The 14,949-nt window shown below is 45.1% G+C and overlaps 1 protein-coding gene across 1 annotated transcript in view; it reads left to right on the forward strand.

The window, feature by feature from the left end:
* The first annotated feature begins 566 nt into the window (after positions 1–566).
* Ercc4 (ERCC excision repair 4, endonuclease catalytic subunit) overlaps positions 567–14,949 on the forward strand; it is a 34,897-nt gene continuing 20,514 nt past the window's right edge. The window contains exons 1-4 of the mRNA XM_021184804.3: positions 567–903; positions 2,520–2,700; positions 13,085–13,280; positions 14,375–14,582. Of these exons, the coding sequence (XP_021040463.1) occupies positions 697–903; positions 2,520–2,700; positions 13,085–13,280; positions 14,375–14,582 (792 nt within the window). The 5' untranslated portion in view covers positions 567–696. The remainder of the gene's footprint in view (positions 904–2,519; positions 2,701–13,084; positions 13,281–14,374; positions 14,583–14,949) is intronic.

Genomic DNA, 14,949 nt, shown 5'->3' on the forward strand with positions numbered 1-14,949 from the left:
TTCTGAGAGAAAATGCCTCCTAGATTGCTTACCTGGAGGTTTTTTAGGTAGTTACAAACACGACCCAAGATGTCCCTCTAGTGGAAGGAACGCGGCTGCAACTGGCACCTGATGGAGGCTTTGTAAAATAACTTACTGCGTTCAAGACCTTTGCAAACAAGAGACTGAAACTCATAAGATATTGTGCTTATTCAAAATTTTCAAGGCGGGGGGAAGGAATACTTGCAAAAGTAGAGACAAAACCCTCACGCTAGGAAAACGATGACAATTCTGGATGCACTTGGAATACTGACAGCTAGTATTCTGAACTGTCGGTATTGGAGGATTACGCGGATTAGACTTCTCTGTTTGCATTTTGTTAGTTTATGCCTAGGTCTAGAGAACCAAAGGATGGGGAACCCCGCGCGCGCGCGCTAACGCTTTCGGCGCCTCTCGGCTGAGTTCGACTAGACCTGCCCTGGGCTCGGGCACATTCGGGCCACTGTTGTCCCCGCCTCGATTCCTCTTCGGCTACAATCGGTTGGCTCTCTTGAACTCGGCTCCCTTCGGCTACATCCGGCCTACTCTCAGTCGGCCATTGCAGCTACCTCTGTTCCGCGCTCCTTCGGCCCTGGCGTCTCTCCCTGCGTTCGGCCAGCGTTCGGCTAGACTCGGCTCTTTCCGTCAGCGTGCGGCCGCGGTCCCGGAAGGGCGCCCATGGAGCCAGGCCTGCCGGGCGGACGCCAGAGTATGGCGCCGCTGTTGGAGTACGAGAGGCAGCAGGTGCTGGAACTGCTCGACAGCGACGGGCTGGTGGTGTGTGCCCGCGGACTCGGCACCGACCGGCTCCTCTACCATTTCCTGCGGCTTCACTGCCACCCGGCCTGCCTGGTGCTGGTGCTCAACACGCAGCCGGCCGAGGAGGTGCGACTGCGGGATGGGTAGACCCGAGGGTTTGGGGGACATGCGATTCGAGATCGGCGCGGTAGGAACGCGGAGCTGTACGCGGATTGCTGGGACTCCGAGCCCATGCAGATCTTAAACAGGGCACGAAAGGGAATGAATTAAGATCCCAGGGCGGGGGAGATGCGGGGCACCTACACAGTTCCAAGTCGCTGCGAAGGAGGGAAGGGAACCCTAGGGAAGTTGAAGTGGCTGCTACGACAAGGGAGGGCATTGAGTGAGGTCCTGGAAGGAGATCCTGGACTCTTGACACTGCGGGATGACTGCCAAGTATGGAATGCATCCCAAGGAAGTCTTGGGTTCCTCTGTTGACATGGGAGAGCATTGAATACAGGTCCTTGAGAGAGATACAAGGCCAGAGACACAGTTTGAGGACTCTGAGAATACGGGTCCCACTCACTCCCTAACACTGAAAAGGAGAGGGGCGAGTACACATTGAGGTAGAGTAGTGGATTGAATTGCACTGCAAAGGAGAGAAGGTATCAGAATCTGGGTAGGAATAGTGTTTGAATTTGAAGTTGGATATTAAGGGTGTTTGGAGGACAGAGTGTGGTCCCTAAAAGGACAATGACGAGGATGACAGCGTCTCTGAGAGTTATTACTTTCTAGTAGAAAAGGAGACCTTGAGACTTCACAATAGAAGAGGGATTAGGGAAATGGGGGTGGGTGCAGAAGTTAAAACTAAGGGAGCGATCAATGTGGGTTACGGAGAACAGGTGATCCTGAGGACAGTGGAATGAGACATGCCTTGCTGCGGATGTTGAGAGATGAGGACATAGCCTAGCATGATAAATCTGATGATCCCCTAGGTGTAGTGGCCAGGAAGAAAATGTCAGCTGAGAAGAGTCACTGACAACTCCTTTAAAAGCTGAGGCCCTGTTGGATTCCCCAAAGAATCTACAGTGCTTGGCATGGTACTTTGTGCAATGTAAGATGCCCAGAAAAGTGGCATTAGACTGAGAGACTAATGGGCCATTGAACCTATGGACATTCTGGCGTCTCTCTAGGAAGTATCAATACTGATCTAACAGTCTAAAGTGTTGTCTACAGAGAGGAATCCCTTGTCTCAAAACCCGACTTTGGCCGGAAGTAGTTTCTAGGTAGTAGAAAACTTTTTTTTTTTTTAAGATTTTTTTTTAACGATTTATTTATTTATTATATGTAAGTACATTGTAGCTGTCTTCAGACACTCCAGAAGAGGGAGTCAGATCTCATTATGGATGGTTGTGAACCACCATGTGGTTGCTGGGATTTGAACTCAGGATCTTCAGAAGAGTAGAAAAATTTTAACCCAAGGTTTTAAAAGGTTCTGTGACTTGGTGTTGAAATGGAAATAATGACTGAAGCACAATTATTTCTTAATGTAAACTCCAAAGCACAACTTAACCTTACAAATCAAAACCTTAATTAAAGTGACCTGATTGTCTGATGGGTATAAAAGAATAACTTAGTTTGCATATTTGCTGTGATGTTCATGAGCTCTGAGAATGGAGACATCATTTTAAATTCCTATAACCTATTTTTAAACTTCCCTGCCCTGTACTAAGCAGCTTACTAATGAGTTTAATTTGATTTAGGAATATTTTATCAATCAGTTGAAGATAGAAGGAGTTGAACATCTCCCTCGACGAGTGACAAATGAAATCGCAAGTAACAGTCGCTATGAAGTCTATACGCAGGGTGGTATTATATTTGCAACAAGCCGAATACTCGTGGTTGATTTCTTGACAGGTAGAATACCTTCAGATTTAATAACTGGTAAGAATTTGAAATCTTTCTTATCTACAATGTGAACATTTTTATTTTTGTCTATCTCCTCTGCTAAACGTTCTGCTCTTGTTACTCAGTATTGCAGTTAAGCTGTTGACAGACCACCTGACCATTCGAGAGGTTCAGCAAATGTTTATGACATGAATAAGTATGGCTACATGTCACTTAACACTGAGAATCTATGATTTAGCTATTGTATGAAGGCCTCAGAGCTTACAGACAAAGCCCCGCATGGGTGGCCTGGAGAGGTGGATCAGAGATTAAGAAGGTTCACTGCTCTGCAGAATTCCAAAGCTTAGTTCCCAGCACCCATGTAAGGTAGCTCACAACTGCCCATAATTCCAACTCCAGGGCATCTGATCCCCTCTTTCTGAGAGCACTGGACTCTGCCTGCACAACACCCCCCACCCCATCACACATGCACAAACATATATGCATAATTTTTAAGGTAAAAATAAATGTAAAAAGCCTAAATGTTACAGCTCAATTAGACATTGACCTCTTGATATAACCAAGAAACATAGTAAACAGAGCTGTTTGGGCCTGATGTCGCCATCAACACGGCGTACTGTTTTACAATTGGTTTGTTTTTATAAGTAGAAGGGAGACTTCCAAAATAAGGAAGGAAATTACAGTATAGTAAATTAACTATATAGCCATTAACACATTACTGAGTAGTATGTATGCTGAATAACTAGTGGTATATTTGTGCTAGATATTTTTAATTTTTGTTTTTTATGTTCAGGGACCTTTTGCCTGTGTTTATGTCTATGCACCACATATGTCTGGTACCTGCAGAAGTTAAAAGAGGTTAGATTCTGGAACTAGAGTTATAGATGGTTGTAAGCCACCATGTAGGTGCTGGGAATCAAGCCTTGGTCCTCTGAAAGAATACATAAATTTAACCATGGAGCCCTCTCTCTAGCCACAGTATTAGTATTGGCGTACAAACCCAGAAAGGGCCATGCTCTGACAGAGGTGTACCCACTGGATTATGGGTATTTGAACCTTGCAGGTTGAAGCACCATTATGCAGTGTGTGGTTATATATAAGATGTGGCTCCTTGTTTCCCAGTCTGACTTTCAGGAATATTGTAGTTGACAGGCATTTGCCCTTTGGGTATAGCCAGACTTGATGTGCTTATCAAACTCTTCATAAATCTCTAAGTAAATTTGCTTTCCTTCCTTTCCCCATCATTTAAATTAAACTAAATAGTTACTTAATACTTCAGAGGGGAAGGTGAGAGATAATTTCAGCTAGGAGTAGTGTAGAAGCAATTGATTTTCATATCATTTGTCTCTTCAGAAACCTCTGATTGCCCTGTAGCTAATATAAGAGCCCTGCCAGTCTGCCATTAAACTCCCCTATGCCTCTTTACCCAGAACACTCAAAACACTTCATTACACTTGCCTGCTTCCGTCTGGCTCACCCTAAAGCTGTGCACCAGCAGCTCTTATTTACCTCAGGATGAATAGTCAGTATGTGTCGGTAACACTTGCTTGATGGCTGCTGGTGAACTGCATGTACAGTGCTCAGTGGTGAGTGTTCTCATGGAAGGAAACATATTCACACACACACACTTCCCATTCCATGCACCTGATTGGCTGAATCAGGTTTTGCTCAGTCTTGTCTAGCATTTTTTATTGCCTCAGACAGCGTCTTGAGCATCACAGACAGTTGACCTGACTTTGGGGGCTAACACCCCACTCATACAAGATCCTTAATTTTCCTGAACTTCATCTTTCTCAGTTTTTCAATTTTTATATTGAAACTAGATCCTTCTCTCATATAATACATCCCAACCGCAGTTTCTCCTCCTCCCACTCCTCCTAGTGGATCCCCAGATCCGTTCCCTCTCTGTGTCTTCTTCAGAAAGAGCAGGTGTAAGACACCACGCTTGGTCAGTGGTACTTACTTCAAGATGTCCCAGAATGAGACACCAAGATTGATGCAAAAGCAAGAGGTTTATTTTCTGGCGCATTGGGATCAACCCTCAACCTTGAGGGGAGTGATGAGAAGGTGACCCCAATGGCTATTACAAGCAGTTTTTATACTTTTTAGGGGCACGGGTTACATCCAAAAGGTTACAGTTCAAACTTATTGGCTAAGCATATTGATCTTTAAAACTATTGGCTAGCAAGCATGGCACACATTTCAACTCTACTTGGGACTTTCCAATACATTCGGAGAACTTTTTTTACTCAAGAATGTTCCTGTGGGAGGAGAATGGAACTTGGCCTAGCCTTGACCCCAGGTGGGAGGGGGAAGCTGTAAGGAGGGTATAGGACTGGAAAAAGCCCTTAAGGGTCCCTCACAGGCCTCCAAAACCAACAAACACTACAAAACAAGATACAATGAGACAAGGCAAAAACCCTCCTATTAAGGCTGAACAAGACAGCCCAGTAGGAGAAGAGTCCAGAGCAGGCAAAGGAATCAGAGACAGCCCCACCCCCACTGTTAGGAGTCCCACAAAAAATACCAAGCATGCATATATGCAGAGAGCTGCATATATACCAAGCACCCATGCAGACCTCGTGCTTGCTGTTTCAGTGTCTGTGAGCCCACGTGAGCCCTGCTTATTGATTCAGTGGGCCTTGTTCTCCTGGTGTCCTCCATCCCCTGACTCTTAACAGTCTTTCCTCACCATCTTCTACAGGGTTCCCCATTCTGCAAGGGGAGGCCTCAAATTTAGACTCTTTCTCCTCATAATGTCTGGCTGTGGGTCTCTATAATCACTTCATCTGCTGCCAGAGGAAGCCTTTCTGATAACAACTGCACAGGGCACTGTTCTATTCATATAGCACCGTATCATTAGGAATCATTTCATTGATCTTTTTCTAAGACCGGTCGTATTTGGTTCTTGCCCCTAAGGCTCTGGGTTATCCAGTCTCTGGTTTGAGCCATTCATGTAGTGTAGGGCAAGGGCTCACTCTCATGGGGTGAGCCTCAGCTGAAATCAGACATTGGCCCCTCCCACAAGTTTTGCGCCACCATGACAGCAGAACATCTTGGAGGCAGGACAGATTGTAGGTGGAGGATTTTATGGCTGGGTTGGTGTCTGGGATTCTCTTTCAATAGCCTGCATGTGCTGAAGAGACTAGAATGTAGAGGTGAAGGCTCCAAGCCCACACCAGCTCGATCTCTCTACATTCAGTAAGCTGTGTGGAAGTTGTCCTCAGCAAGGGAACCCCACTGACAGTTTTCAGAGGGTGGCCTTCTGTCCTAACATCAGCCTGGGTTGTTTCGGGATCTCCACTAGACCTCCTCGGCAACTACTTAACTAAATGTAACCCACCACTAAAAGCCTTGCCTGGCTACAAAAGATGGCCAGTTCAGACTAGTATTCTCCATTACTAGAAGTCCTCACCAGGACCATCCTCATAGATTGTAGAAAGTTTCCATAACACCAAGTTTACACACCATCCCCCAAACGTCCCCCAATTCCAGCTTTTCTCCCTCCATCCCTCCTGCCATCCCATTCTGCCTGGAATTCACTCACAGAATCTATTCTGTTTTCCCTTCCAAAGGAGATCTATGCTTCCCCCTGTAGCCTTTCTCCTTACCTCTCTGTCTGTGAATTACAGTTTGATTACTTAGCAGTTAATATCCACTTGTAAGTGAATACATATATACTGGCTGGTTTTGTGTTTCACTTGACACAAGCTGGAGTTATCACAGAGAAAGGCGCTTCAGGTGAGATCCAGCTGTAAGGCATTTTCTCAATTAGTGGTCAAGGAGGGAGGGCCCGTTGTGGGTGGTGCCATCCCTGGGCTGGTACTCCTGTGTTCTGTAAGAAAGCAGGCTGAGCAAGCCAGGGGAAGCAAGCCAGTAAGGAACATCCCTCCATGTCCTCTGCATCAGCTCCTGCTTCCTGACCTGCTTGAGTTCCAGTCCTTACTTACTTTGGTGATGAACAGCAATGTGGAAGTGTAAACTGAATAAACCCTTTCCTCCCCAACTTGCTTGCTTTTTTTTTTTTTTTTTTGGTTTTTCGAGACAGGGTTTCTCTATATAGCCCTGGATGTCCTGGAACTCACTTTGTAGACCAGGCTGGCCTCCAACTCAGAAATCTGAGTGCCTCTGACTCCCAAGTGCTGGGATTAAAGGCATGTGCCACCATGCCCGGCATCCAACTTATGATGTTTGTGCAGGAATAGAAACCCTGACTAAGACAACATACCATGTTTGCCTTTTTGGGTCTAGGTTACCTCAGCCAGGATGATTCTTCTTTTCTAGTTGGATCCATATGATGCCTGCACATTTTATGATGTCATTCTTGTAACCACTGAGTCATACTCCATTTTGTAAACATACCACATTTTTTTCTTTCAGTTAAAAGATACCTAGATGGTTACCAGTTTCTGTCTATTATGAATAAAGTCTCAGCTGAACATAGTTGAACGGGTGTCCTTATGGTCGGATAGAGCATAGTTGAACGGGTGTCCTTATGGTCGGATAGAGCATAGTTGAACGGGTGTCCTTATGGTCGGATAGAGCATAGTTGAACGGGTGTCCTTATGGTCGGATAGAGCATTCTTGGGGTATTTGCCCAAGAGTGGTTGTTATAGCTGAGTCTTGATGTAGATCAATCCCCAGCTTTCTAAGGAACTGCCATGTTGATTTCCATAGTAGCTTTACAAGTTTGCATTTCCTCCAACAATGCAGGAGCCCCACTTCATTCATATCCTCACTAGCATGAGCTGTCACTTGTAGTTTTTATCTTAGCCACTCTGATGGTGTAAGATGAAGTCTCAGAGTTGTTTTGATTTGCGTTTCCCTAGTGGCTAAGGATGTTGAACATGGCCGTAAGTGCTTCTCGGCCCTCTGAGATTCCTCTATTGAGAATTCTCTGTTTAGATCTGTGCCGTATTTTTAATGGATTGTTTGATATGTTTTAATATCTAGTTTCTTTACTTCTTTATATATTTTGGATATTAAAGCTCTATCAACTGTGGAGTAGGTAAAAATCTTTCCGTTTCATAGGCTGTCTCTGTCCTATTGACTTTGTCCTACCGAAGCTTTTCCGTTTTATGAGGTTCCATTTATCAGTTGTTGATCTTAAAGCCTGCACTATTTATGTTCTGTTCAGGAAGTTGTCTCCTATGCCAGTGCGTTCCAGGCTTTTCCCCACTTTCTCTTCTATCAGGTTCAGTCTGTCTGGTTTGATGTTGAGTTCTTTGATCCACTTGGACTTGAGTTTTCTGCAGGGAGATAGATATGGATCTATTTGCATCCTTCTATGTGCCCACATCCAGTTACACAGGCATCTTTTTTTTTTCCAGTGTGTATTTCTGGGTTTGTTAGGGTTTTTTTCTAATTAAAAATCAGGTATCCATACATGTAGGCAGGGGTTGGCAGGGCACCCATACACGTAAAATAATATTTTTTAAAAGAAAAAAAGGAAACACTATGTTAGAATGCTAGCATTACTGTGCCGCTTGAATACAGTAAACTTAATAAACAGTACCAAATAGTTGCCCTTTTATAGTTGGAGATATTAGAGCATCTAAAGCCCTTACCTGTCCCGCTCTATGTTGTGTAAGTATATTTTTAAGTTACTAACATGAGAACATTGTCTAGAAACTACCGCTAGATGTCAGTATTACACCATTGGTCACCCCAGAGGAGGCCTGCACAGTCTAAACACCCGTCAGAGCCCCACTTATAGGTGGGTTCTTGACTGAAAAGTCTGTCCATCCTGGGACACAGGCTGCCCTGTCTCACAGGGGACTCTTATAGCACTACCACCACCCTCCACACTCACCTGCTCAGATGCTTGCAAGGACCCCACGGAGGCATCAGCAGGAAGCATGCGGCTTAGAACCTCTTTCTGTGTCCACCGTCTTTCTGGATGACCTCAATCAGGTTGCTTCCCCTCCCCCTCTTTTTAATCTTAAAATAATACCTCCATGAAAGGAAAATGCACGGAGGCCTCTGAGCACACCTGCAGGGGCAAGCCCTTATTGTGAGATGAGCCTCTGGGGACATTTCATATCCAAATCATACCGTCAGATGGCCCAGGGTGGCCCAGCCTCCGAAGGCCTACCTGAGCCTGTATCAAAGCCTGCACCTGGGGTTAGCGTTAGTGCTCTTCTTTCTTCTGGATTCTGAAATAATGTGGACCTTTCAGAGTACAGTGTCCTAATTTGAGGCTTACCTATAGTTTGAAAGTCCAGTTTTAGTGTTTTCAATTTTATGGGATATTTCTGTTGCGTGTGGTATGCACGTGTATATGTGTGGGGGTGTGCGCCTGTGCACATACATGGGCCAGAGGAAGGTACTAGGTGGCCTGCTCTGTCACTCCCTGGAGATGGGGCCTCTCTCTGTAGCACTGAACTTGGAGGCAGGCTGGCAGCTAGCTACTGACCTCTCCTACAGCTCTGGAGCCGCCATGCACAGGGTGGCCATGCTTTGCATTCTATATGGGTGCTGAGGGTTTGAACTTGGGTCCCTGTGCTCTTGGGCTACCTCTAGCTTCCTGTGCAATGTTTCAGTACACGCTGAGCAAGTGTGGCCAGTAGAGTCCTTGGGAAAGCCCTGTGCTAGGTTTAGAGTGTTTTCTGAGCAGGGAGTAGATCAGCGTACCAGAGTGGTTGGAAGGTCTTGGTCCATAAGCTTGTAAGTGAATCTTTACACACTTGCTAGGTGGTTAGTGAGAGTGAAATTTAGTGCCAGCCACTTTGGTCCAGAAGCTCAGCCTGGAGGGGATTCTGAGAGCAGAGGTGTCTGGGAGCAGAGAAAACAAACAGCTAGAAGTCAGATTGTGGATCCAAGCTGGCAGCCTATACCGCTTTCCAGAATTCTTTTTTTTTTTTTTTTTTTTTTTTTTTTAAGGAGACAAAACAGGCACTTTTTTTTTAACATTGCAAAAGAATTCAGAGATCTGCCTCAGTTAAGCACTGACAGTGATCTAGCTGGGAGAGACCCCACCCTAAAATTACCATTTCTATCATGCCCTGGCCTGTAGTAGATATATTTTCCAAATCCTGACTCAGGGTTTCTTCCCTGCCTTTGACCATTCATGTTCCAGGGTGAAAGACACACACAGCCTTTATATTTTTACATATGCCTTAGGCAGCTGCCTACCCTCCATGCTGTAAAAATCATCCTTCCTATCAACCACCCAGGTTGTTACTTATGTTTCATCTGGGCTGCTCTTCACTGCAGTTGGCCAGCCCACATAGCCACGTTTTTATGGCTCAGCTAACCCATGGTGTCTCTCCTTTCTCTCCTGCGAGTTCTCATGATGGCTTCTTTGTCCTCTCCTCTGGTGGTGCGCTCTCTCTAAGCCCTCAAAACCTAACCCCACCTATCTTTTCTGCCCAGCTGTTGACGGTTGGCATCTTTTTTTTCCTTTTTAAAAGATTTATTATTATACATAAGTACACTGTATGTCTTCAGACACACCAGAAGAGGTCGTCAGTTCTTGTTACAGGTGGTTGTGAGCTACCATGTGGTTGCTGGGATTTGAACTCAGGACCTTGAGAAGAGCAGTCAGTGCTCTTACCCGCTGAGCCTTCTTGACAGCCCAGCTGTTGGCATCTTTATTCACCAATCACAATTAAGTAGGGGCAGGATCACTCTCTCTTCTTTGGGGGAGGCAGTTTTGGGGGGCCCCAAATTAGCATTAGAATACAAGGAGCAGCCAACCAACCCACCACAGGGCCTAACCTTGCTCTGTCCAGGGGTCAACTCTGCCTTCATAACCATAAACAAAAAACTTAGCTGGGTGGGATCTCCTGCAATCACCACTCCCTAAATCTCTTTATCTCCTTGGTTGAGGTTTTGTCTTTTACTGTTTATTGTATGCTAGTGCTGTCCTGTAAGATTGGAAGTCTGCACATAGCCTGAGGGACTCTGCCCCCAGTTAATTCTGGTTGATAACTAAAGGTACCAGCAGCTAATTAGCTAGAAAGAAGAGACAAAGTCCAAGTTTAGGTTTTCCATGCTAGAGATGAGGAAGGAGCCGGGGGAGAAGCAAGAGCAAGAGGAGCCACCTTGGGCGTGGCCCAGAAGACTGCCCATTTGGGTTAAGAACAGCCAAGGTGGAATGGGGTTATCAATGAGAAAGTGGATTCTAACAGCATGGGGGGTAGGCAGCTGCCCAGCTATTGTGCTGCTTAAGGCATCTTAAGTAGAAAGGCTGTGTGTGTGTGTGTGTGTGTGTGTGTGTGTGTGTGTCTTTCATCCGAGAACATAAATGGCTAAAGGTGGCAAGGAACCTCATGTCTGTTTTTTTTTTTTAATTTTTTACAACACTTAGTATCTTTCTGGCAAGCTGACTCTTAGCACAGCTGCTTTTGTTCCGTTAGATTCGTGAAGCCCCTCTTAATTCATATAGCATTCTTATATTTTACATAGTTGAGAAATTATATATTTTTGAGCTCATGTTTTTAGAGTTCTTAAGGGCTGTTCTAAAGGTCCCAGCATTTACCATTTTGCTGAGACATTAGCTATACCTTTGCCTCCTGGACTGCTGTCTCTGATTATCATGGAGTCATTAACATTAGCAGAGAAAACACTCCTTGAAGGAGGAATGTAAAATATATTCATTATTATGCAAGCAAGCCTTAGCCCACAGCTGCCATGGCACTCGCCCACACTTGCTGGCCTTGTCCGAGGGGCAGGAATCCTGTCATTCTGTCCTTACCGAGGCCATGCAAAGTAATACACTGTACAGTGAGTTATTGAATGACACAAAGTACCCTGTGTCAAAATGTCATTTTCAGGACCCTGTGAGGAAGGCAGGAAGGCCCAAAAGCCAGTGCACGTGTGTGCATGGACATGCCAGTGTAAAGACTGAGAATCCTCATGGAAAGAAGAGTTGACAGAAATGACATCTGTCCCCTGTTATATCTCATACTTCTCTCTAGAGTGTCACTAAACACACTGTATTAAAATGTGCCAAAAACACGGCTCAGTAGGTAAAGGTGCTTTGCCTGACCTGAGTTCCATCGCCAGAATCCACATGGCGGAAGGAAAGAACCGACTCCCAGAAGTTGTCCTGTAACTGCCACCCATCTCCCTCACATGTGCACGCACAATAAAGAAATGAATGGAATTAGAATGGTAGTGTGTTAAAGCTCTCTTGTTTAGCATCTGATATTTAAAATTAGGAAACATTTATAATTATCTCTTTTGTATGTGCATGTATTTGTGTGTGCTCTCATGTGGGTAGATGTGCACAAGTGTGCATGTGTGTGGAGACCCAAACCTTGACATCCTATGTCCTCCTCAGTCTGTATCTGCTTTGTTTACTGAGGCAGGGTCAGTAGCTCCTGGGCACAGTGGACCCACTGCCACCTGATTGTTGTAAGAGTACAGGCTCCAGTCCTCATACCCACATGGCTACTGCGCTATCCACTGAGCCACCTCTTCAGCCGTTGTTCTTGTTTTTAAGATTCAGGGCATTGTACCACAATGTACAGACCACAAAAGCCACGTTGCCAGGTATGGTGGTGCATGCTTGTAATCCCAGTACTCAGGAGGCTGAGGCAGGAGAATCATGAGTATAATTAAGGCCAAGCTAGGTTAAAGATCATGTGCCTGCCTCTACAAACAAAACCAAAACAAAACAAAATGTTGTATTAAGTTTGTTCTTTAAAGGTTTTTGTTTAAAATAGTGTAATTTATAATTTAGCTCTTTGTTGACTGTATCCTCAAAGCTGACTTCATCTAATGGGATGCAGATGCTACCCAGACTTGTTAAAATGAAGCTATTTTATGTAGTTCATCTGTTCACATAGAGGGCCATTCAAGACCCATGCTCTCTATCACTCCCTCAGCCTGCCCCCCTTGTGGTCCAGACACTCGTGTTCCCACTGGTTCTGGAGACTCACTCCCTCACCTCACCTCCCATGTGCACACTTGTCACTGAAGGTAAAACACAGACCACCACCTCTGCAGGTAGATTTGTGTCCTCTTGTCACAAGCTAGAGTCATTGAAAGGAGTAGCCTACATAAGGTCAGGATATAAGCAGACATATACGGCATTGTCTTAATTAGTGATTGATGGGGGAGGGCAGCTGAGGAAGCCATGGGGTGCAAGCCAGTAAGCAGCACCCTCCATGGCCAGCTTCTGCCTCCAGGTTCCTGCCCTCCTTGATTGAGTTCCTGTCCCGACTCCCTTCAATGATGAACAGTGATGTAGAAGCATAAGCAGAATAAACCCTTTCCTCCCCAAGTTGCTTTTGGTCTTGGTGTTTCATCACAGCAATAGTGACCTTGGCTAGGACACTACCCTTGAATAGGAAATCACAAGGGTTCCTATTGCACTCTAATAAATCCCCTTTCCCTTGTCTGTCTATATATAGAGAGATTCATCCTATATGTTGTTACTCTAAAGAGCCCTCACTAATACAATCCCCAACAGGCATCCTCGTGTACAGGGCACACAGAATCATTGAGTCCTGCCAGGAAGCCTTCATCCTGCGCCTCTTCCGCCAGAAAAACAAGCGCGGGTTCATCAAAGCTTTCACCGACAACGCTGTTGCCTTTGACACTGGCTTTTGTCACGTGGAAAGAGTGATGCGGAACCTTTTTGTGAGGAAGCTCTACCTGTGGCCAAGGTAATGACTGATGTGTTAGAACGGTGGGTCCCTTCTCAACAGCACACTAGGCCAAGGCAGTTCCACGTGGAAGAGGTTTTACTGAGGAGAGAGACAGAGACAGAGAAGGTATCAGCAGAAAGAGGAAAGGGAAGGAGAGAGGGAGAGGCATTCCCCTTATTTATATGGAAAATGACGTAAAGATGGGAGGTGAGCTCAATGGATTCTGGAAATATGGTGGCCGTTGTCTTGACAACAGGTCTGTAGGTCGCGCTGTTGCCCATGTGATGTCATAGGTTTGGGAGGTCCTGATGCCAACAGTGACATAACTGAGCTGCATTTTAATGCAGTGAATGGAATGACACACAGTGTGTCCTTTACTAGCCTGTCCATAAGGACCTCCTCCTCCTCCTCTTCCTCTTCTTTATAAACACATTTGTGTGTGTGGGTTTCAACTTTATGAAGACTACTAGTTGTACAATTATTCTTTTAATTGTTTCTTATTTTGGAATTAAAACCACCTGTAAATAATAAATATTTTGGTAGTGGAGGCCCAGACAGCTCAGCTCTGCTGTTAGAGGCACAAAAGCAGAGCCAGCAGGATTGCTCAGGGGTACAGGCGCTTGCCTGAGTTTAATCTCCAGGAACCACATGGGAGGAAAGAACTGACCATGGGTTGTCCTCTGAGCTCTGAATGCACAGACACACACCACAAGTAGATAAAAAAATATATATATCTTTCAAAAAGAATAAGGTTGAGGATAGTAAGATGGCTCACTGGGTAAAAGGGCTAGCTCCCAACCTTGATGATCCAGGTTCGATCCCCAGGACCCACACATGCACTATGGCATGGGCACACCAAATGAGTGTCATGGGGCTTTTTGTTGTTTCATTTTGTTTTGTTTTGTTTTTTATGAGCTCTAAGCTGCTATACACAGTAAGGGCCTGGGACCTGGAGCCTGGAGCCATGTTTACTCACACTATGAAAGCAGGCCTTGGGTTGGGCTGACACGTTTTCTGGGCACTCAGTGAGGCCTGGTGTGCTTGTATGCATATCTGTTGTGCTTCTGTTGTGTTTGTAGCTGTTGAAGTTGATTTGGAAACTGTCTCCGTAGGTTCCATGTAGCAGTCAACTCATTCTTGGAACAACACAAGCCTGAAGTTGTAGAGATTCACGTGTCCATGACTCCCGCCATGCTTGCCATTCAGACGGCCATACTAGACATCTTAAATGCGTGTCTGAAGGAACTGAAGTGCCACAACCCGTCACTAGAAGTAGAAGATTTGTCACTAGAAAACGCTCTTGGGAAGCCATTCGACAAGGTCCACTTCTTTTCTTTCTCTTATCCCACAGCTGGTTACGTTGTTATTTTAAAGAGTGGAAGGCATTTCAATATTCACCATGTTCTTTGTAGGAATTAAACTGTAGGTGACTTAAAGTGGGGCTGCTTTGCCCACTGGGAAATAGTAAGTCACAGTGACATACGTGTTTGCCGTGTAAGCATAAGACTGACTTTTTCAGTTATGTAGTGAGTGAATGTCTTATTGTAAGTATAATCAACGTCTGTTCCAAACTGGCAGTATCTGGTTATCTGTAGACAAGAAGTCTATAAAGGAATGCTTCATAATTAGGCATCCCTGAATCTACTGTCTTTTTTAAATAGAAAGTTGGGTACAATTTTTTTGTTTT

Source organism: Mus caroli, unplaced genomic scaffold (assembly GCF_978045245.1).
Source record: "Mus caroli unplaced genomic scaffold, Mus_caroli_1 scaffold_17, whole genome shotgun sequence".
Classification (NCBI taxonomy): Eukaryota; Metazoa; Chordata; class Mammalia; order Rodentia; family Muridae; genus Mus; species Mus caroli.